At 36.3% G+C, this 22,755-nt stretch overlaps 4 protein-coding genes across 7 annotated transcripts; 2 read left to right on the top strand and 2 right to left on the bottom strand.

Moving 5' to 3' along the window:
• Positions 1 to 1,433: 1,433 nt before the first annotated feature.
• On the bottom strand, positions 1,434 to 5,541 carry LOC143461711 (uncharacterized). Of its 2 annotated transcripts, none has more exons than XM_076959544.1 (6): positions 4,984 to 5,541; positions 3,846 to 4,386; positions 3,689 to 3,774; positions 3,267 to 3,403; positions 3,009 to 3,177; positions 1,434 to 2,867 (listed from the first exon to the last, which is right to left on the bottom strand). In XM_076959544.1, exons 2-6 carry the CDS (start codon positions 4,318 to 4,320, stop codon positions 2,517 to 2,519), a joined length of 1,218 nt encoding a protein of 405 aa, XP_076815659.1. In that variant the 5' UTR covers positions 4,321 to 4,386; positions 4,984 to 5,541; the 3' UTR covers positions 1,434 to 2,516. The 2 variants fall into 2 exon arrangements, with proteins under 2 accessions (XP_076815659.1, XP_076815660.1); XM_076959545.1 differs by having other exon boundaries at positions 3,267 to 3,382.
• A 1,958-nt stretch (positions 5,542 to 7,499) lies between these two features.
• LOC143461710 (ileal sodium/bile acid cotransporter-like) lies at positions 7,500 to 10,803 on the top strand. 2 transcript variants are annotated; one of them, XM_076959542.1, is made up of 8 exons: positions 8,368 to 8,541; positions 8,669 to 8,771; positions 8,848 to 8,972; positions 9,084 to 9,219; positions 9,327 to 9,445; positions 9,524 to 9,612; positions 9,745 to 9,843; positions 10,071 to 10,803. In XM_076959542.1, the coding sequence occupies exons 1-8, from the start codon at positions 8,508 to 8,510 to the stop codon at positions 10,467 to 10,469; spliced, it is 1,104 nt and encodes a 367-aa protein (XP_076815657.1). In that variant the 5' UTR covers positions 8,368 to 8,507; the 3' UTR covers positions 10,470 to 10,803. The 2 variants fall into 2 exon arrangements, with proteins under 2 accessions (XP_076815658.1, XP_076815657.1); XM_076959543.1 differs by lacking the exon at positions 9,524 to 9,612 and having other exon boundaries at positions 7,500 to 8,541; positions 10,071 to 10,295.
• A 2,052-nt stretch (positions 10,804 to 12,855) lies between these two features.
• On the bottom strand, positions 12,856 to 16,993 carry LOC143461709 (uncharacterized). Of its 2 annotated transcripts, none has more exons than XM_076959541.1 (6): positions 16,406 to 16,993; positions 15,268 to 15,808; positions 15,111 to 15,196; positions 14,689 to 14,804; positions 14,431 to 14,599; positions 12,856 to 14,289 (listed from the first exon to the last, which is right to left on the bottom strand). In XM_076959541.1, exons 2-6 carry the CDS (start codon positions 15,740 to 15,742, stop codon positions 13,939 to 13,941), a joined length of 1,197 nt encoding a protein of 398 aa, XP_076815656.1. In that variant the 5' UTR covers positions 15,743 to 15,808; positions 16,406 to 16,993; the 3' UTR covers positions 12,856 to 13,938. The 2 variants fall into 2 exon arrangements, with proteins under 2 accessions (XP_076815656.1, XP_076815655.1); XM_076959540.1 differs by having other exon boundaries at positions 14,689 to 14,825; positions 16,406 to 16,678.
• Positions 16,994 to 19,124: 2,131 nt separating this feature from the next.
• On the top strand, positions 19,125 to 22,292 carry LOC143461707 (ileal sodium/bile acid cotransporter-like). The gene is made up of 8 exons (XM_076959539.1): positions 19,125 to 19,959; positions 20,087 to 20,189; positions 20,266 to 20,390; positions 20,493 to 20,628; positions 20,736 to 20,854; positions 20,937 to 21,025; positions 21,157 to 21,255; positions 21,483 to 22,292. Exons 1-8 carry the CDS (start codon positions 19,926 to 19,928, stop codon positions 21,879 to 21,881), a joined length of 1,104 nt encoding a protein of 367 aa, XP_076815654.1. The 5' UTR covers positions 19,125 to 19,925; the 3' UTR covers positions 21,882 to 22,292.
• Positions 22,293 to 22,755: the final 463 nt, after the last annotated feature.

Below are 22,755 nucleotides of genomic sequence, written 5' to 3'. Positions count from 1 at the left end.
GTTAGCTTCCGCTATCTTAAATAAGTAAAAAACAATGAAAATAATGATAATAATTTACTGCCTATAGCCTCCCAACCATTCTATACTTCCCGATATGTATGTTTATGAAGTCGGTCTAGAGTCCAGCTGAACAGTAGGCTACCTTCTTTCGCCGTTGATTCAGGCAAGCCTTCAGTTATGATTTTATTAAAACTATAGTATAGATAGTAGATAGAGACAGTGTAAACCTCGTTAATGTAAACAAAGCGGTTTTTTGGCTTGGGCTAGTAAAAATACAAAAAGCCGTATTAAATGTCCAGTTAAGGTTTGTTTATACAGGTTACCATAACATGAAAATGAAGCACATGGATAGTTTCGGTCCGGTACACTGTGTTGATCTGTAGTCAGCAGTGGCTTTAGGGTGAGACGATCGCCTTTGGCCTCCTTATTTCTGTAACTTATACGCGCTAAAACAAACATTGCTTAGGAATATTATTGCTAATTAGTCGCACTTTTTCAGGTCATGAGTCATTCACTGGTTCATGCTAATTAGCTGCATAAACTGTATTTAGAATAGGGGAAAGTTGTGTAAATTTAATCTCCGTGAATTGGTTCCATCTTTCTTTGAGATTACTTTCATATAGCTTACTTCTCAAACGCTCACACGATTTAAGACATTTTGCCAAGACAAAGAAAAAGTTGTGTTCTCTGCTGGCAAACATCTGCGGTATAAGACGCTCGATAGTACAAACAAATCGCAGACAGTTGTTTTTTGAAAGAAAAGCAAGTTTTCTGCATTTTAATGTGCATGCATGTAAATTAAACATTTTTCTGGGTACCATGGTCCCCTGACTCACCTTAGGATAGTTTGCTACGTCTTCTGTAATTTGGGGGCGACCAAATTTAAGTTGCGCCATACCGCGCCTAGGGCTTCCCCAAGCCTAAGCCTACCACTGCCAATAGCCTTAGTTTGTGTTGGTAAACATCGACGGTAACGATTTCAAAAACTATAACAGGACGCATTTTTATAAAAGACCCTTTAACAACATAAGTAGGAATATATTTCAATTTCAGTTGGGCATGACTGATTGTGTTTCACATCAGTAAATGTAAACAAGGTAAATGATCTGTATATTCCAAGAATAAACGTATTTCTTGGTGGTATTTGAGTGATACACACTTTTACTATGACGCACATTTATTTTTACATAAGCAATAAGCCATATTTATTATTCACTACCAGTTGGAGGCTATTTATCCTCAAAATTATTTTTTATTTTTATCACTATATATAGACCTATATATTGTAAGGCTACAAATTTTGCAGCAACAATGTCTGATAAACAGTAGGTGCTATGATATCCACCGCAAGCGGTTACACTGATCACAACAGCAGCCTTCATTATTATCAAACACCTTACACTCAAATCTTGTCGATTTCCACACATTGACAATTTCACATATTTACAGCTTTTATAACTACCAATACCAACAAAACAGTATGAAAAAAGTATATTATAAAGTATTTAAACCTGGATAACTCAGTCTAGAGTAAATCATGATGTTATGTAAGTTGTTTACTCTTGCCGCCATAACAGAAACATCAAGACAAAATAAATAGCGATAACCACAAAGCGTTTGAAACACCTTTATATAGTGGTACGTTTTTAAGACTAAGTATGATGATTTGGAACTGTTACAACTGTCATACAAACGACTAAAGTCCATATACCGATTGCATGAGTTATAAGCTATAGAATGCTATAACGTTATTTTGGTTATAGTCAAGGCTATAACGTTGTACAGCCTTCTACTGGTGGTAAAATTTCCCGCATCTAGAATAAACTTGACATTGTCGAGAAGATAACTTTCAACTTACTCATTTAATTTTAAATTATTTCTTATGTAAAGATTAAATTATAAGTCACCAGGCTGATGCTTAAACAACAGAACATTGTAAAAGTGAAACACTGAGGAATCTAGAGTCAGTGAATTAAGCGATTAAATAAAAGATGATCAGATATATAAAAAATATAAGCACCGCTATAAAAAAGTTTAATGTTAATTAATGAATCGAAAAAAACACATCGCCCCCAAAAATAGAAGCTATTTAATAGAATAGTTGTAAAAGCAAACGTGGAAATTGTAGTTTCGATGAACGACTCGTATTTTTCTTGGAGTCACGTCTTCTTTATGTAAATGAGAAATATCAAAAATATTGATACTTTAGCAAAAAATATTGAAAAGATTTACTTAAGTTATATACTAACACGCATATATTTTAATAAGAAAGTTTACCAGTTTTAGGAATCGTTTTCATGTTACAAAATTATAGATTTCACGGCGACAAAAAACAAAAATCGCATCGCTTAGTTATTTAAGAATCTGTAGTTCTGAGGACATGCGATTGTGTTTTGAAGCTTTTCATATCGAATTACGAAAAATTCGACTTCAACACCGTAAGATGTTCAGTCTACAGCTGCAAGCCAGTCATATCGGAACGCGGTCATTTTGTGTTCTTTTGAAAATTCGTTTTACTAATTTTGTGTTGTTCGCCTGATTGGTTGTATTGGTTCAAGGCGAACTATTTTTTTTGCTGGCACCCGATTACGTGGCGTTTCACCACTTTTAAAGATTAAATCAGACCTGTTGAATACCGCGAGCCGAGCTGCTTCGCCATAAGTGGTATCTGCAGTCCGTATCTGATCATCTCTCTGGGAGAAAAATTGATTTCTTTCAATGATGGTCCCAAATACCGTGGTGGGGTGCAAATGCAGGAAGTAATGGCCGGTCAAGTCGAAATGATCGAATGTGGTAGCGGTTTTGCCATCATGGCTTATAGCGGAATTGGGTCTTTGCATTGATGTATCTTCGATGTGAATCCAATCCTATGTCATATGAAATTCATTTAAGAATACATGGATATAGATTATAGACCATAAAAGTTGGGTTTAAAAATTAAGTATACCAGTAGGCTATTCGCCATCGGCAGCAACATGGACAACAAAACCAGGTAATTTTAGATAAACCTTTTCCATATTTTCTCTGTAAAACGTCATTAAATAGTAGGTGGCAAACTTCCAGTCTTTTCCGGGGAGATCTTCAAAATGGCTTGGGTATTGATGATAAAACGCTTGAAGGAATGGTGCGTTTGGTTCTGACAATGTAATGCCCATGCTGATGATGTCGGCAAGGGACCTGTATATAAAATTCAGCAAAGATGTTTTTACAATTCACACTGTATTCATAACACCTGACAAACAATTTGATTAAAAACTGTATGCTACCTGCCCATAGTTACAGAGAATTTTCGTAGTGAATCAAAGTTTCGCAAAGTTATGACGTCACCGTCTATGTAAATTCCTCCTTTCTCGATTAAGATTTGCAAACGAGCTGCATCGGTCTGGGGAACAGTATGGGAAATCTAAAGTAAAGAAATTTGAACGTTTTTCATGTACAAAGTATGCCTTTCGGTATAGGATAGCCCGTTTATAAGTAAATGACACTTTCATCAACAAGCTTAAATGCTTTGTTATAAAGCGCGAAATTAACTATAGCCTATATATACTAAAGATTTCTTCAGTTAATATCTTTGCCAAAAGGTGTTACCTCTAGTGAAATAAATCATATCAGTTTTTAACGTTTACGAACGTTTCTGTATGCAGTAGAGCGCATTAGTATACACCATGTAAAACGTTTATTTTCCTACCTTTTTGCCCAAAACAATGGTTGGCCGAGCTATTTGTTTGAACTCCAAACACGGTACTTCTCGTGCAGTCCTTTCCCACATCGGCCCTAAGTGTAGGAAATGCACAAAACTGGTTTGTTTGCAATAAAAATCGTAATTTGAGAATAAGTATACTCACCACTTGGCTTTGCTTTGTCATAATAAATAGTGATCTTTTCAGGTTGTTGAATGCTCGCTATTGAGCGGATAGCCAGGTAATTGTAATACTCGAAAGCGGGTTGACCCAACCAAATGAAATGAACTATGTTTGGCACTTTGTATTTTATTCCGTTTTCATCGAAATCTCGCCTTGCCGCCAACTTGCCGCATTTAATTTCGCTGTATGGTAAATGATCACAAACAGTGTAATTTTGATTTTTGTTTGTTTTTTGACAACCTTGTTTGACAAACTCGCTTGGCAAGCCAGAAAATGCAGTTGAGATAGGATCTTCCATCTCAGTTTTTTTCAACCTTTCCGATGAGTGATTTACAGCAGAAAGAATCCATGCACTTCGAACCGAATAGAAAATTAAATGAAGAAACACACAAAGAGGAATGAGCAAGATTAGAAAAACCCGACTCAAGAATTTTTTATTTAATCTTCCTCGCTGCATCGCTTTGTGCGCGAAATAAACGAGCGTAAAGGAATTCGATGTTCGAAAAAAGCTCGGCCTACTCAGCTGCAATAAAAATATGTAGATAAATATATTTTTGTGTATAAATATGATCAATGATACACAAAATAAATAAATAATATAACCTCTAGGTAGGCCTATAGGCTACCTGATGAAGTAAGGTGATAATTGCGGAATTTTGTGTATACCAAGAAAATTAAAATAAAATTAAACCTTATAGAGTGCATATACATATATAGTGTATATCCAATATTCTGCTTTTTTATTTAAGTATATAGGCTACAGTATAGTGAAGAAAAATATATAGTTGCATTTTCACATTGCGTGTTTCCACTATATAGCACGTATACGTGTTACATAGCTTATATATAATATATTTGAATCTATAAGTAGAGCAATGCTTTCTTGCTTGGGTCTCGCAAAGCCTTTTAAGTAACAAAAACGTTTGGGCCAAGAAACTAGGGGGAAAGAGTGCAAGCCAGAATGTTTATTGCAGATAGAATTAAATTTATTTTTCATTTTCAACCTTCCATTGTTTATGCGCCACAAGCTAAACTTAACTCTACTTCATATTGAACATTTGTCACGTTGCTTTAACGAAAAGTATAGGTTATATATCTAACCAACAGTAGCTAAACTGACCGATTTTAGACGCTGTCAATCCCTGTCCAGAGTAAGCAAAAATATAACAGTCTAAACATTTTTACACATTGTTACGTCGACTCTTTTGTTAAGTTAAAGTATTTGTACTTACTAGAAAAAAAACAGTGCAAATTTTATGCAGCAGACTTCATTATTTGCAATTTATGTCAAAGTACGGGTATCTACAGCAAATCCTTTGAAAAAGTCAAACGCTTGGTTTGGCCAGTTACTGCATCTAAACCTGCGTACCCTTTGAAAACTATATGTAACCGGCAAATTTATAGATGCCGATCACCTAAGGCAGGGGTGGGCAAAATACGGCCCGCGGGCCGGACCCGGCCCGCGACGGGATTTTGAGCGGCCCGCAGACAGTTCAGCAGTTCAGTTTAGCAGTTCAGTTTTGACTTCAGCAGCTATTGAAGTACATTAATCGTTAATAAATTCATTAAATACTGTTTTTGGTCTCTATGCTTAAAACTTAAAGTTTACATTAAATACGATTTATTCCTTGCATAGGTGGATAAATACACGATTAATGTATCGATTCAGGAATCCGGCCCGCCGACCGAAAAAATTGCCCGCCCCTGACCTAAGGGGTGTCCTTCGGGCCAGCAAGGCCTGAATGCCACCCTACCCTGGATATTAGAAATGCACACGGATTTCTTCAAAGTCTTATATTGAACGGGTAGAAAGAAATGATCACTCGAACAGACGAACGGAACAGCTAGTGAACAGTTTGTGTGGTATGTGTGTGATTTCTATAAGTACATAACCCAGGGTAATATTACTTATCATCTGAAAGTACGAGCAAGGCCAAAGTAAGGAAATGAACACTACCCTGTCAGTCTGCAAACAATAGTAATAATCGGCAATACTAGTAAATTTGATCTCAATCACGTGGCTAACAAATATAGGCATTACAACAGGTTGAATGGCAACTAACTCATCATACTGCATGCAACACTCCTTAAACAAGTCAGGCTAACAACTGTAATACATACTAAATTGGCTGGGATTAAACTGATGTGCTAACACAAAGAATTTGAGTGTTAACGAGCATGTCACGGCTGATCAGTTCTAAAGAAAGGAATTCAAGACAAAGACACACGAGTTTAGTTACGAAATGACAAAGCTAATTGGAGTTTTTGGCGACACCAAATCATATAAATCATTATCACTTAAATCATATAATTGGAATAAACACTAATGCTAATTTGGACGTTATATACCGGCCCCAGAATAACACAGTGGAATGAAGTTATTTTCTGATAAAAAAACGGACAAATTCGGCGGCAGCAAGCCAGACATGACTGGTACACAAAAAGAGGTAACTGACATGAAAAGAGTTAACAAAAAGAGGTAACTGACATGAACACCAAGTCTGCACAACACTTATTAAGAAAGATCATAGCACGATCACACTACAATGGTTAATAAGCTACATATGATGAAAAATGAAGAAGGAACATCTTACAAATGATTACGGGCGATGACAAATTCGGGTACATTCAAACTCAACAAAGTCTAAGAGTTAATTAAGTGTGTATGGCTTAAATGCTGAAGAACCGAGCAATGAGGCACAGTATTAACATTGGCAGTCAGTCAGTAAATCTATGGCAAGCAATATGAATCAATGGTACCAAACTGGAAAGATATTACCAAGCATGCAAGCAACAGCGAAAATGATGTAAACCGCTACAAATGGTTAGATTAAGGCAACTACCACAGTTAAGATGTGTATGTACAAATGGAAAGGTGTTTTGCCCTGTGAATGGCTAATGTATGTTTCGCATTGTAATCGCGTATGTTCGCAAATGCGCTGCTGGCCACCTTAGAAGGTAGATTGAAGGTAGATCTTAAAGGTAGATTTTTATAAAGGTCGTTATCGAACCTTATATACGGTGGTTGTAGGTATACGTAGTAATTGTGGGTAAACTAAATAACGTTTTGAAAAAAACTCTGTGTTAGCATACCGCTCATAAATAGCCTACTTAGGAAGCGACTGAAAGTTTGAAATCGCACCGATTTCAAACATTAGCAAAATAGCTGTACAAATTTGGCTAAAGGTCGGTTTCGACCCCCTCGGTCGTTCTAAAGTTAACTGCTGGAGTGTCAGGTATGGTCAATGTTATCAGGACGTCCAGCGGAGATTCAGCGTAAAACAGTTTCCTCACTTGTTGTTCGCTTCATCACTGTTCTCTTACTGTTTTTGCAAATTGGAAAAACACAAAAAATGTCTGTTTTTTTTCTGATCATAAGCATGTGAACCAGCCAAAATATTTTGCCAACCTAAGTTAAACATTAGATAACCTCTGTGGGTGTTTTCACTCGCAATGTTTTATCCCCGATCAGATATTTCTGTAGCTCTGTATGGTGAGTCATTTTGTAATTAAGGCAAATATTATTGGATCGGTTTAGCTATAAACTACAACTTTATAGTGAAAAAGCTCAGTAGGAAACAAGCCATTTCTGAGACTGTTGGATGCCTTTAGAGTTTAGACATTATGTTTATTTTGCATTTTTCAGAAAAGAGAAAACATGGCGAAGCTTTGTTTGCTATTTGTTTAGTAGTCACTTTTATTGGCTAAGTATAAAAGTGATAAAAATTTATGGTCAACAAAACAGACGGAAGAGGTGAAGATGAAGGTCAAAACTCAGATACATCGCCAGCATCAAAATATTCACACAAGAAATCCTCATGCAGTTACCGAGGGCTAGAAACAGAATTGAATGGCATAACGTCGTAGTCAAAATAACAGCTGATCAGCCATGGTCAATCTGTTGAAAGAAGAAAACAAGCATTTAGGCTAACTTACTTTTTTCCAACTAGTTTATGATGTCATCACCATTTTCCATTAAGAACACCATGACGTGGAGTCTTGCACACAAACAATTGCTTGACGTTTTTTTTGTATTCAAGGTTGTAAATATTTGGCCGAGGCATTTCGCACTTATTTGTCTGGTTTTCGCAGTTATTTGTCCCCAAGACTGCGTAACGACGGCATAATGATTGAAGGCTTTTCTCGGCTTACCGGATGACAGCCTACAAACAATCAACACGACGTGTGCCAAGTTGTCAAAGCTTCTTGCTGTTTTTGCCGACATTCTGAATAATGACCTGTTCAGAGTAAACACCGCTTTATACAATAACACCTATCCTTCTTCAACTTTGCACAAAGAGAATTGTTTACCCTAACCTTAACTTCATATAATATTTTACAAATCAAAATTACAGGCGAAAAATCTTGTCGATGGCTATGGTCTAGTTTACAAAACGGTAAAAGTTTCCAGTGCAGAGTTAAGAAACAGTTTAAAAAATCATATCAATTTCAATTTGTTCGTTTTATCTTTATAGAGCTTCAGTTCGGTTTTAGTTTTAAAAATCTTTTGCTAAAAATTTGGGTTTTGCAGTATCCACGAACTCTAGGGTAGTATATGTAAAATGTTTTGATTTAAGAGTTGGCCTACAAAAATAAGTTCACCGGTTGAATACTAATTTGGTTAAACCAAGTTTAATTCAAAAGATGGCGTCTTTTACCAATTTTTCTTTGACAACAGGTAAGTAAAATAACGGTAATTCATAATGAATAATTGTAATAAATATGTAAATGATTGGACACAGAACGAGACTTTATTGTTAGAGTGTTTGACTTTTACGTGATAAAATTTTTTACAAATTACATAGATTTTCCTACAACACTTTCTCCGAATAACACAGCTTCTAAGTTGACAAACAACATCTCACCCGAGGTCATGCAACGTGAATTAATCGTATTCATATTGACGACGTAAGTGGCACAGTGAACCAAGACATAGTTGCAATAAAGTTCAAGCACATTTAATTGTTTCTGCTCTTCATTGTAGAATATTTGTATCGTTTGGTATGATTGGCATCGGGGCGACCGTTGACTACAAGGTCGTACTCAAGTACCTGAAAAAACCACATGCTTACGCGCTCGGTGTTTTTATACAGTTAGCCTGTGTTCCGCGTGAGTAGGCTATCCACAGCACTTGATTCATAGAAGATATTCTACAGTCAATGAGGATGATATGTTTATAACATTTTTAAAAATTTTATTTTTTTTCCTTCTTCTTTGTAGCACTGGCCTGGGCTCTCACCAAAATCTTCCAAATGCCTCGGGCGGAAGCTTTGGGTGTTATGATCCAGGGAAGTTGCCCTGGTGGCACCATTAGTAATCTCGTAGTCTTTTGGACCGGAGGAGTAATCGACCTAAGGTACAAGATTCAGACAGCTGTGACTGAAAATGTCTGCCACTGACACTTTTGCAGTTTTACCGCCTTTCAACGACGACATGTTTTGACATTTTCTGTTTTCTTTTAAGCGTCGCTATGACTGCCACAACCACCTTATTGTCTCTTGGCACAATGCCAATGTGGCTTTTCATATTCAGCAAAGTCGAAGAGCTACCCGTGAATTTATTGGTTCCGTTCGACAAGTTAGGCACGTAACTGTGTTTTCAGTGATTATCCAGCATTCTGGACCCAGAATGCGTTGAATTCAAACGTATCTATATCTTAGGTATTCTCTTGGCAAGCTTAATTCTTCCTCTTGCTCTTGGTATGACAGTTCGGACGAAATTTCCCAAAAAAGCTGAGCTTGTTACCAAAGTATAAGATAAACCATCAATATTATTTCTAAAACATTAAGACGAATGATATGGTTTTTAGTTATTAGACTTACGTGAATTTAATGGCCGTCATGAATTAAGTTATATGCGTTATTTTTTTTATCCTGTGCAGATATGTGTCGGCACCCTGACGCTTTTTATCATTATATCTGTGATAGTTACCAGTATTCTGCGGAAAATACCTTGGATATTTACGTGGAAGCAAATTGTGGTATTTATTTTTTAATGCTTTGGTAAATACTATCTTGCAACCAATATACATTTTTGGTCAATTATTTCAAAACTTATTAAATCTTATTTCGTGTGATAAGCAACTTTAAGTTATGGCGATTTATTAAATGATCGCAAAAGAAAGATGTTCATATAAAAGTCTCTTTTTGATTTGAAATCGTTTAATCCTGTTAAGTGCTTCCTGTCATTTAACTTCTCAATGTTTAGGTTGCTTGTCTTATGCCAATACTGGCATTTGGCATTGGGTTTCTGCCAGCACTTCTGCCTTGTCTGGAGGTTGACAATCGATGTCGCCGTACGGTGGCGGTCGAGATCGCTCTACAAAACGTTCAGGTGGCGGGCTCAATTATTCAGATCTCGTTCGGAGCAATCCCGGCTGTTTTGGTTAAGACTGTTCTCTTTCCATTCCTCTACGGGGTCTTTCAGCTGGTCTACTCGATCACTATGGGCCTAGTAATGATCGTAGGCAGAAGACATGGTTGGCTGGGCGATGATGAAACAGTCTACAAACTGGATGATGCCAGAAGACAAGTTGCTATAACTTCTGTTGCTAAAGAAAATGTAGCGTACAAAAATGACGTTGACATAGCGATAAATACTGTGTAGATTCATCTGCAACATTTTTTAACCCCGATTCAAAGGTGTTGAAAAACGTCCTTACTTACTAAAACCCGTTTTAAAGTTTGTATAATTTTACAACACATTTTATGTTCATGTTTTGTTAGTTTCGCTTCCCTCAGAGAGCTTGTGAACACTCCCAATTTGTAGCTTTGTTGTATATTTGTAAAGATTTCGCTGTTTTACGGCTGATTATTGATTTTACCATGCACCTTTGTATTTGAGTTCAATGAGATGTGCTGTTAGATCTTCTATAAGATAGCATAACTGCCGAAGTTTTGTAAATTTTAGAATGGCGACAAATATAAAAAATTATACCCAACAGGATAACATCTTCTTCAATGAATAATATTGCTTTTTTGATCAAATATATACCCTACACATTATTCAGTCATACGATATTGCATTGAAAAAATCCCAAAGTGACTGTAATTTGAAGAATTTCCAAACTGACACTCGTGCAATGAGACTGGTGAAATAAGGGTCCAGCGGAAATTCCATGCAGTGTAAGGCTTACATCAATAATAATCATTTGACCCCAACAACAGTAGGTCTATAAGGATTCAGGTGAAGAAGCAAAAAACGAGAAATGAGTAGATTTGTTTCAGTCAAGTATATTTCTTGTCCCCTAAAAAAAAAAGCGTAAAATATTTGTTTTCGAATAAAGCTTTGCTTAGGTTGCCATATAATAGAATAGAAACTAAAGCAGCGTTTTATGGTTCTTCAAAATGCGTATTGTACAGATCAGCTATTACAGTAGAGGCCTAGATGGGACTACCTACTTTGGGTGTATATTACAAAAAACTTATATACGTCAAAAGATGATTATATCTGTCGGTTTTTTAAAGTTATCGTAAATTATATATTTATACTAATAATATTATTTATCAGTTACAGTTATGTCACCATAGAAAGACATAGCAATATGTAGCATTGTCTTAGTTAGCTTCCGCTATCTTAAATAAGTAAAAAACGATGAAAATAATGATAATAATTTACTGCCTATAGCCTCCCAACCATTCTATACTTCCCGATATGTATGTTTATGAAGTCGGTCTAGAGTCCAGCTGAACAGTAGGCTACCTTCTTTCGACGTTGATTCAGGCAAGCCTTCAGTTATGATTTTATTAAAACTATAGTATAGATAGTAGATAGAGACAGTGTAAACCTCGTTAATGTAAACAAAGCGGTTTTTTGGCTTGGGCTAGTAAAAATACAAAAAGCCGTATTAAATGTCCAGTTAAGGTTTGTTTATACAGGTTACCATAACATGAAAATGAAGCACATGGATAGTTTCGGTCCGGTACACTGTGTTGATCTGTAGTCAGCAGTGGCTTTAGGGTGAGACGATCGCCTTTGGCCTCCTTATTTCTGTAACTTATACGCGCTAAAACAAACATTGCTTAGGAATATTATTGCTAATTAGTCGCACTTTTTCAGGTCATGAGTCATTCACTGGTTCATGCTAATTAGCTGCATAAACTGTATTTAGAATAGGGGAAAGTTGTGTAAATTTAATCTCCGTGAATTGGTTCCATCTTTCTTTGAGATTACTTTCATATAGCTTACTTCTCAAACGCTCACACGATTTAAGACATTTTGCCAAGACAAAGAAAAAGTTGTGTTCTCTGCTGGCAAACATCTGCGGTATAAGACGCTCGATAGTACAAACAAATCGCAGACAGTTGTTTTTTGAAAGAAAAGCAAGTTTTCTGCATTTTAATGTGCATGCATGTAAATTAAACATTTTTCTGGGTACCATGGTCCCCTGACTCACCTTAGGATAGTTTGCTACGTCTTCTGTAATTTGGGGGCGACCAAATTTAAGTTGCGCCATACCGCGCCTAGGGCTTCCCCAAGCCTAAGCCTACCACTGCCAATAGCCTTAGTTTGTGTTGGTAATAATCGACGGTAACGATTTCAAAAACTATAACAGGACGCATTTTTATAAAAGACCCTTTAACAACATAAGTAGGAATATATTTCAATTTCAGTTGGGCATGACTGATTGTGTTTCACATCAGTAAATGTAAACAAGGTAAATGATCTGTATATTCCAAGAATAAACGTATTTCTTGGTGGTATTTGAGTGATACACACTTTTACTATGACGCACATTTATTTTTACATAAGCAATAAGCCATATTTATTATTCACTACCAGTTGGAGGCTATTTATCCTCAAAATTATTTTTTATTTTTATCACTATATATAGACCTATATATTGTAAGGCTACAAATTTTGCAGCAACAATGTCTGATAAACAGTAGGTGCTATGATATCCACCGCAAGCGGTTACACTGATCACAACAGCAGCCTTCATTATTATCAAACACCTTACACTCAAATCTTGTCGATTTCCACACATTGACAATTTCACATATTTACAGCTTTTATAACTACCAATACCAACAAAACAGTATGAAAAAAGTATATTATAAAGTATTTAAACCTGGATAACTCAGTCTAGAGTAAATCATGATGTTATGTAAGTTGTTTACTCTTGCCGCCATAACAGAAACATCAAGACAAAATAAATAGCGATAACCACAAAGCGTTTGAAACACCTTTATATAGTGGTACGTTTTTAAGACTAAGTATGATGATTTGGAACTCTTACAACTGTCATACAAACGACTAAAGTCCATATACCGATTGCATGAGTTATAAGCTATAGAATGCTATAACGTTATTTTGGTTATAGTCAAGGCTATAACGTTGTACAGCCTTCTACTGGTGGTGAAATTTCCCGCATCTAGAATAAACTTGACATTGTCGAGAAGATAACTTTCAACTTACTCATTTAATTTTAAATTATTTCTTATGTAAAGATTAAATTATAAGTCACCAGGCTGATGCTTAAACAACAGAACATTGTAAAAGTGAAACACTGAGGAATCTAGAGTCAGTGAATTAAGCGATTAAATAAAAGATGATCAGATATATAAAAAATATAAGCACCGCTATAAAAAAGTTTAATGTTAATTAATGAATCGAAAAAAACACATCGCCCCCAAAAATAGAAGCTATTTAATAGAATAGTTGTAAAAGCAAACGTGGAAATTGTAGTTTCGATGAACGACTCGTATTTTTCTTGGAGTCACGTCTTCTTTATGTAAATGAGAAATATCAAAAATATTGATACTTTAGCAAAAAATATTGAAAAGATTTACTTAAGTTATATACTAACACGCATATATTTTAATAAGAAAGTTTACCAGTTTTAGGAATCGTTTTCATGTTACAAAATTATAGATTTCACGGCGACAAAAAACAAAAATCGCATCGCTTAGTTATTTAAGAATCTGTAGTTCTGAGGACATGCGATTGTGTTTTGAAGCTTTTCATATCGAATTACGAAAAATTCGACTTCAACACCGTAAGATGTTCAGTCTACAGCTGCAAGCCAGTCATATCGGAACGCGGTCATTTTGTGTTCTTTTGAAAATTCGTTTTACTAATTTTGTGTTGTTCGCCTGATTGGTTGTATTGGTTCAAGGCGAACTATTTTTTTTGCTGGCACCCGATTACGTGGCGTTTCACCACTTTTAAAGATTAAATCAGACCTGTTGAATACCGCGAGCCGAGCTGCTTCGCCATAAGTGGTATCTGCAGTCCGTATCTGATCATCTTTCTGGGAGAAAAATTGATTTCTTTCAATGATGGTCCCAAATACCGTGGTGGGGTGCAAATGCAGGAAGTAATGGCCGGTCAAGTCGAAATGATCGAATGTGGTAGCGGTTTTGCCATCATGGCTTATAGCGGAATTGGGTCTTTGCATTGATGTATCTTCGATGTGAATCCAATCCTATGTCATATGAAATTCATTTAAGAATACATGGATATAGATTATAGACCATAAAAGTTGGGTTTAAAAATTAAGTATACCAGTAGGCTATTCGCCATCGGCAGCAACATGGACAACAAAACCAGGTAATTTTAGATAAACCTTTTCCATATTTTCTCTGTAAAACGTCATTAAATAGTAGGTGGCAAACTTCCAGTCTTTTCCGGGGAGATCTTCAAAATGGCTTGGGTATTGATGATAAAACGCTTGAAGGAATGGTGCGTTTGGTTCTGACAATGTAATGCCCATGCTGATGATGTCGGCAAGGGACCTGTATATAAAATTCAGCAAAGATGTTTTTACAATTCACACTGTATTCATAACACCTGACAAACAATTTGATTAAAAACTGTATGCTACCTGCCCATAGTTACAGAGAATTTTCGTAGTGAATCAAAGTTTCGCAAAGTTATGACGTCACCGTCTATGTAAATTCCTCCTTTCTCGATTAAGATTTGCAAACGAGCTGCATCGGTCTGGGGAACAGTATGGGAAATCTAAAGTAAAGAAATTTGAACGTTTTTCATGTACAAAGTATGCCTTTCGGTATAGGATAGCCCGTTTATAAGTAAATGACACTTTCATCAACAAGCTTAAATGCTTTGTTATAAAGCGCGAAATTAACTATAGCCTATATATACTAAAGATTTCTTCAGTTAATATCTTTGCCAAAAGGTGTTACCTCTAGTGAAATAAATCATATCAGTTTTTAACGTTTACGAACGTTTCTGTATGCAGTAGAGCGCATTAGTATACACCATGTAAAACGTTTATTTTCCTACCTTTTTGCCCAAAACACTGGTTGGCCGAGCTATTTGTTTGAACTCCAAACACGGTACTTCTCGTGCAGTCCTTTCCCACATCGGCCCTAAGTGTAGGAAATGCACAAAACTGGTTTGTTTGCAATAAAAATCGTAATTTGAGAATAAGTATACTCACCACTTGGCTTTGCTTTGTCATAATAAATGGTGATCTTTTCAGGTTGTTGAATGCTCGCTATTGAGCGGATAGCCAGGTAATTGTAATACTCGAAAGCGGGTTGACCCAACCAAATGAAATGAACTATGTTTGGCACTTTGTATTTTATTCCGTTTTCATCGAAATCTCGCCTTGCCGCCAACTTGCCGCATTTAATTTCGCTGTATGGTAAATGATCACAAACAGTGTAATTTTGATTTTTGTTTGTTTTTTGACAACCTTGTTTGACAAACTCGCTTGGCAAGCCAGAAAATGCAGTTGAGATAGGATCTTCCATCTCAGTTTTTTTCAACCTTTCCGATGAGTGATTTACAGCAGAAAGAATCCATGCACTTCGAACCGAATAGAAAATTAAATGAAGAAACACACAAAGAGGAATGAGCAAGATTAGAAAAACCCGACTCAAGAATTTTTTATTTAATCTTCCTCGCTGCATCGCTTTGTGCGCGAAATAAACGAGCGTAAAGGAATTCGATGTTCGAAAAAAGCTCGGCCTACTCAGCTGCAATAAAAATATGTAGATAAATATATTTTTGTGTATAAATATGATCAATGATACACAAAATAAATAAATAATATAACCTCTAGGTAGGCCTATAGGCTACCTGATGAAGTAAGGTGATAATTGCGGAATTTTGTGTATACCAAGAAAATTAAAATAAAATTAAACCTTATAGAGTGCATATACATATATAGTGTATATCCAATATTCTGCTTTTTTATTTAAGTATATAGGCTACAGTATAGTGAAGAAAAATATATAGTTGCATTTTCACATTGCGTGTTTCCACTATATAGCACGTATACGTGTTACATAGCTTATATATAATATATTTGAATCTATAAGTAGAGCAATGCTTTCTTGCTTGGGTCTCGCAAAGCCTTTTAAGTAACAAAAACGTTTGGGCCAAGAAACTAGGGGGAAAGAGTGCAAGCCAGAATGTTTATTGCAGATAGAATTAAATTTATTTTTCATTTTCAACCTTCCATTGTTTATGCGCCACAAGCTAAACTTAACTCTACTTCATATTGAACATTTGTCACGTTGCTTTAACGAAAAGTATAGGTTATATATCTAACCAACAGTAGCTAAACTGACCGATTTTAGACGCTGTCAATCCCTGTCCAGAGTAAGCAAAAATATAACAGTCTAAACATTTTTACACATTGTTACGTCGACTCTTTTGTTAAGTTAAAGTATTTGTACTTACTAGAAAAAAAACAGTGCAAATTTTATGCAGCAGACTTCATTATTTGCAATTTATGTCAAAGTACGGGTATCTACAGCAAATCCTTTGAAAAAGTCAAACGCTTGGTTTGGCCAGTTACTGCATCTAAACCTGCGTACCCTTTGAAAACTATATGTAACCGGCAAATTTATAGATGCCGATCACCTAAGGCAGGGGTGGGCAAAATACGGCCCGCGGGCCGGACCCGGCCCGCGACGGGATTTTGAGCGGCCCGCAGACAGTTCAGCAGTTCAGTTTAGCAGTTCAGTTTTGACTTCAGCAGCTATTGAAGTACATTAATCGTTAATAAATTCATTAAATACTGTTTTTGGTCTCTATGCTTAAAACTTAAAGTTTACATTAAATACGATTTATTCCTTGCATAGGTGGATAAATACACGATTAATGTATCGATTCAGGAATCCGGCCCGCCGACCGAAAAAATTGCCCGCCCCTGACCTAAGGGGTGTCCTTCGGGCCAGCAAGGCCTGAATGCCACCCTACCCTGGATATTAGAAATGCACACGGATTTCTTCAAAGTCTTATATTGAACGGGTAGAAAGAAATGATCACTCGAACAGACGAACAGAACAGCTAGTGAACAGTTTGTGTGGTATGTGTGTGATTTCTATAAGTACATAACCCAGGGTAATATTACTTATCATCTGAAAGTACGAGCAAGGCCAAAGTAAGGAAATGAACACTACCCTGTCAGTCTGCAAACAATAGTAATAATCGGCAATACTAGTAAATTTGATCTCAATCACGTGGCTAACAAATATAGGCATTACAACAGGTTGAATGGCAACTAACTCATCATACTGCATGCAACACTCCTTAAACAAGTCAGGCTAACAACTGTAATACATACTAAATTGGCTGGGATTAAACTGATGTGCTAACACAAAGAATTTGAGTGTTAACGAGCATGTCACGGCTGATCAGTTCTAAAGAAAGGAATTCAAGACAAAGACACACGAGTTTAGTTACGAAATGACAAAGCTAATTGGAGTTTTTGGCGACACAAAATCATATAAATCATTATCACTTAAATCATATAATTGGAATAAACACTAATGCTAATTTGGACGTTATATACCGGCCCCAGAATAACACAGTGGAATGAAGTTATTTTCTGATAAAAAAACGGACAAATTCGGCGGCAGCAAGCCAGACATGACTGGTACACAAAAAGAGGTAACTGACATGAAAAGAGGTAACAAAAAGAGGTAACTGACATGAACACCAAGTCTGCACAACACTTATTAAGAAAGATCATAGCACGATCACACTACAATGGTTAATAAGCTACATATGATGAAAAATGAAGAAGGAACATCTTACAAATGATTACGGGCGATGACAAATTCGGGTACATTCAAACTCAACAAAGTCTAAGAGTTAATTAAGTGTGTATGGCTTAAATGCTGAAGAACCGAGCAATGAGGCACAGTATTAACATTGGCAGTCAGTCAGTAAATCTATGGCAAGCAATATGAATCAATGGTACCAAACTGGAAAGATATTACCAAGCATGCAAGCAACAGCGAAAATGATGTAAACCGCTACAAATGGTTAGATTAAGGCAACTACCACAGTTAAGATGTGTATGTACAAATGGAAAGGTGTTTTGCCCTGTGAATGGCTAATGTATGTTTCGCATTGTAATCGCGTATGTTCGCAAATGCGCTGCTGGCCACCTTAGAAGGTAGATTGAAGGTAGATCTTAAAGGTAGATTTTTATAAAGGTCGTTATCGAACCTTACGGTGGTTGTAGGTATACGTAGTAATTGTGGGTAAACTAAATAACGTTTTGAAAAAAACTCTGTGTTAGCATACCGCTCATAAATAACCTACTTAGGAAGCGACTGAAAGTTTGAAATCGCACCGATTTCAAACATTAGCAAAATAGCTGTACAAATTTGGCTAAAGGTCGGTTTCGACCCCCTCGGTCGTTCTAAAGTTAACTGCTGGAGTGTCAGGTATGGTCAATGTTATCAGGACGTCCAGCGGAGATTCAGCGTAAAACAGTTTCCTCACTTGTTGTTCGCTTCATCACTGTTCTCTTACTGTTTTTGCAAATTGGAAAAACACAAAAAATGTCTGTTTTTTTTCTGATCATAAGCATGTGAACCAGCCAAAATATTTTGCCAACCTAAGTTAAACATTAGATAACCTCTGTGGGTGTTTTCACTCGCAATGTTTTATCCCCGATCAGATATTTCTGTAGCTCTGTATGGTGAGTCATTTTGTAATTAAGGCAAATATTATTGGATCGGTTTAGCTATAAACTACAACTTTATAGTGAAAAAGCTCAGTAGGAAACAAGCCATTTCTGAGACTGTTGGATGCCTTTAGAGTTTAGACATTATGTTTATTTTGCATTTTTCAGAAAAGAGAAAACATGGCGAAGCTTTGTTTGCTATTTGTTTAGTAGTCACTTTTATTGGCTAAGTATAAAAGTGATAAAAATTTATGGTCAACAAAACAGACGGAAGAGGTGAAGATGAAGGTCAAAACTCAGATACATCGCCAGCATCAAAATATTCACACAAGAAATCCTCATGCAGTTAACGAGGGCTAGAAACAGAATTGAATGGCATAACGTCGTAGTCAAAATAACAGCTGATCAGCCATGGTCAATCTGTTGAAAGAAGAAAACAAGCATTTAGGCTAACTTACTTTTTTCCAACTAGTTTATGATGTCATCACCATTTTCCATTAAGAACACCATGACGTGGAGTCTTGCACACAAACAATTGCTTGACGTTTTTTTTGTATTCAAGGTTGTAAATATTTGGCCGAGGCATTTCGCACTTATTTGTCTGGTTTTCGCAGTTATTTGTCCCCAAGACTGCGTAACGACGGCATAATGATTGAAGGCTTTTCTCGGCTTACCGGATGACAGCCTACAAACAATCAACACAACGTGTGCCAAGTTGTCAAAGCTTCTTGCTGTTTTTGCCGACATTCTGAATAATGACCTGTTCAGAGTAAACACCGCTTTATACAATAACACCTATCCTTCTTCAACTTTGCACAAAGAGAATTGTTTACCCTAACCTTAACTTCATATAATATTTTACAAATCAAAATTACAGACGAAAAATCTTGTCGATGGCTATGGTCTAGTTTACAAAACGGTAAAATTTTCCAGTGCAGAGTTAAGAAACAGTTTAAAAAACCATATCAATTTCAATTTGTTCGTTTTATCTTTATAGAGCTTCAGTTCGGTTTTAGTTTTAAAAATCTTTTGCTAAAAATTTGAGTTTTGCAGTATCCACGAACTCTAGGGTAGTATATGTAAAATTTTTTGATTTGAGAGTTGGCCTACAAAAATAAGTTCACCGGTTGAATACTAATTTGGTTAAACCAAGTTTAATTCAAAAGATGGCGTCTTTTACCAATTTTTCTTTGACAACAGGTAAGTAAAATAACGGTAATTCATAATGAATAATTGTAATAAATGTGTAAATGATTGGACGCGGGTCGAGACTTTATTGTTAGAGAGTTTGACTTTTACGTGATAAAATTTTTTACAAATTACATAGATTTTCCTACAACACTTTCTCCGAATAACACAGCTTCTAAGTCGACAAGCAACATCTCACCCGAGGTCATGCAACGTGAATTAATCGTATTCATATTGACGACGTAAGTGGCACAGTGAACCAAGACATTGTTGCAAAAAATTTCAAGCACATTTATTTGTTTCTGCTCTTCATTATAGAATATTTGTATCGTTTGGTATGATTTGCATCGGAGCGACCGTTGACTACAAGGTCGTACTCAAGTACCTGAAAAAACCACATGCTTACGCGCTCGGTGTTTTTATACAGTTAGCCTGTGTTCCGCGTGAGTAGGCTATCCACAGCACTTAATTTATAAAATATATTCTACAGTCAATCAGGATGATATGTTCATAAAATTTTTATTTTATTCCCTTCTTCTTTGTAGCACTGGCCTGGGCTCTCACCAAAATCTTCCAAATGCCTCGGGCGGAAGCTTTGGGTGTTATGATCCAGGGAAGTTGCCCTGGTGGCACCATTAGTAATCTCGTAGTCTTTTGGACCGGAGGAGTAATCGACCTAAGGTACAAGATTCAGACAGCTGTGACTGAAAATGTCTGCCACTGACACTTTTGCAGTTTTACCGCCTTTCAACGACGACATGTTTTGACATTTTCTGTTTTCTTTTAAGCGTCGCTATGACTGCCACAACCACCTTATTGTCCCTTGGCACAATGCCAATGTGGCTTTTCATATTCAGCAAAGTCGAAGAGCTACCCGTGAATTTATTGGTTCCGTTTGACAAGTTAGGCACGTAATTGTGTTTTCAGTGATTAATTATCGAGCATTCTGGACCCAGAATGCGTTGAATTCAAGCTTATTTATATCTTAGGTATTCTCTTGGCAAGCTTAATTCTTCCTCTTGCTCTTGGTATGACAGTTCGGACGAAATTTCCCAAAAAAGCTGAGCTTGTTACCAAAGTATAAGATAAACCATCAATATTATTTCTAAAACATTAAGACGAATGATATGGTTTTTAGTTATTAGACTTACGTGAATTTAATGGACGTCATGAATTACGTTATATGCGTTATTTTTTTATCCTGTACAGATATGTGTCGGCACCCTGACGCTTTTTATCATTATATCTGTGATAGTTACCAGTATTCTGCGGAAAATACCTTGGATATTTACGTGGAAGCAAATTGTGGTATTTATTTTTTAATGCTCTGGTAAATACTATCTTGCAACCAATATGCTCTTTTGGTCAGTTATTTCAAAATTTATTAAATCTTATTTCGTATGGTAAGCAACTTTAGGTTATGGCGATTTAATAAATGATCGCGAAAGAAAGATGTTCATATAAAAGTCTCTTTTTGATTTGAAATCGTTTAATCCTGTTAAGTACTTCCTGTCATTTAACTGCTCAATGTTTAGGTTGCATGTCTTATGCCAATACTGGCATTTGGCATTGGGTTTCTGTCAGCACTTCTGCCTTGTCTGGAGGTTGACAATCGATGTCGCCGTACGGTGGCGGTCGAGATCGCTCTACAAAACGTTCAGGTGGCGGGCTCAATTATTCAGATCTCGTTCGGAGCAATCCCGGCTGTTTTGGTTAAGACTGTCCTCTTTCCATTCCTCTACGGGGTCTTTCAGCTGGTATACTCGATCACTATGGGCCTAGTAATGATCGTAGGCAGAAGACATGGTTGGCTGGGCGATGATGAAACAGTCTACAAACTGGATGATGCCAGAAGACAAGTTGCTATAACTTCTGTTGCTAAAGAAAATGTAGCGTACAAAAATGACGTTGACATAGCGATAAATACTGTGTAGATTCATCTGCAACAATTTTTAACCCCGATTCAAAGGTGTTGAAAAACGTCCTTACTTACTAAAACCCGTTTTAAAGTTTGTATAATTTTACAACACATTTTATGTTCATGTTTTGTTAGTTTCGCTTCCCTCAGAGAGCTTGTGAACACTCCCAATTTGTAGCTTTGTTGTATATTTGTCAAGATTTCGCTGTTTTACGGCTGATTATTGATTTTACCGTCCATCTTTGTATTTGAGTTCAATGAGATGTGCTGTTAGATCTTCTATAAGATAGCATAGCTGCCGAAGTTTTGTAAACTGTAGAATGGCGACAAATATAAAAAATTATAACCAACAGGATAACTTCTTCTTCAATGAATAATATTGCTTTTTTGATCAAATATATACACATTATTCAGTCATACGATATTGCATTGAAAAAGGCTATTGCTTATAAGGCATAAGTAGACTAATATATCAGTAATTGGGTGATAACCCTGGCTTAAATGATACTCAAAAGCGCGCGACTACTCATTAGCGATCGCCTTTTTTTAATCATGATAAGATTTAGATTTTTTGCAGCTACTCGTGGTAAAACCAAGAAAAACCGTAAATAATGTTAAAAATTCTGTTACTCCATAGACGGCCAGATGTGTGACGTCAGAGTAAGATTGTGAGTCATCATCCAGGTCCTCTATAGTCTATACTCTACAGCAGGGGTTACCAACTTTTTTATGTTCTCGTACCACTTAGCCACCACGGATTGTCAACACGTACCACTATTTTCAAAACAACTAATTTGATCCAATATTCGCACAGCAGCATTGTATTAATAACAATGACAGCAGGCAGCAAGATCGACAAAAGTAGCTTACTGAGTGCAGGGAATTTAGTA

This window comes from Clavelina lepadiformis, chromosome 6, assembly GCF_947623445.1.
Source record: "Clavelina lepadiformis chromosome 6, kaClaLepa1.1, whole genome shotgun sequence".
Classification (NCBI taxonomy): domain Eukaryota; kingdom Metazoa; phylum Chordata; class Ascidiacea; order Aplousobranchia; family Clavelinidae; genus Clavelina; species Clavelina lepadiformis.
This window is presented reverse-complemented; position numbering and strand designations above follow the sequence as displayed.

What these genes read in the sequence shown, in the direction of transcription:
- LOC143461710 (XM_076959542.1), top strand. Translation starts at nt 8,508, where the DNA reads ATGGCGTCTTTTACCAATTTTTCTTTGACAACAG. An exon ending in ATCGTATTCATATTGACGAC is followed by an intron (nt 8,772 to 8,847) that starts GTAAGTGGCACA and finishes TCTTCATTGTAG; the next exon opens with AATATTTGTATCGTTTGGTA. An exon ending in GGAGGAGTAATCGACCTAAG is followed by an intron (nt 9,220 to 9,326) that starts GTACAAGATTCA and finishes TTTTCTTTTAAG; the next exon opens with CGTCGCTATGACTGCCACAA.
- LOC143461711 (XM_076959544.1), bottom strand. Translation starts at nt 4,320, where the DNA reads ATGCAGCGAGGAAGATTAAATAAAAAATTCTTGAGTCGGGTTTTTCTA. An exon ending in TTCTCTGTAACTATGGGCAG is followed by an intron (nt 3,178 to 3,266) that starts GTAGCATACAGT and finishes TTTTATATACAG; the next exon opens with GTCCCTTGCCGACATCATCA. An exon ending in ACAGAGAAAATATGGAAAAG is followed by an intron (nt 2,868 to 3,008) that starts GTTTATCTAAAA and finishes CATATGACATAG; the next exon opens with GATTGGATTCACATCGAAGA.
- LOC143461709 (XM_076959540.1), bottom strand. Translation starts at nt 15,742, where the DNA reads ATGCAGCGAGGAAGATTAAATAAAAAATTCTTGAGTCGGGTTTTTCTA. An exon ending in CCAGTGTTTTGGGCAAAAAG is followed by an intron (nt 14,826 to 15,110) that starts GTAGGAAAATAA and finishes TCTTTACTTTAG; the next exon opens with ATTTCCCATACTGTTCCCCA. An exon ending in TTCTCTGTAACTATGGGCAG is followed by an intron (nt 14,600 to 14,688) that starts GTAGCATACAGT and finishes TTTTATATACAG; the next exon opens with GTCCCTTGCCGACATCATCA.
- LOC143461707 (XM_076959539.1), top strand. Translation starts at nt 19,926, where the DNA reads ATGGCGTCTTTTACCAATTTTTCTTTGACAACAG. An exon ending in CAATTTTTCTTTGACAACAG is followed by an intron (nt 19,960 to 20,086) that starts GTAAGTAAAATA and finishes CAAATTACATAG; the next exon opens with ATTTTCCTACAACACTTTCT. An exon ending in TTACGTGGAAGCAAATTGTG is followed by an intron (nt 21,256 to 21,482) that starts GTATTTATTTTT and finishes CTCAATGTTTAG; the next exon opens with GTTGCATGTCTTATGCCAAT.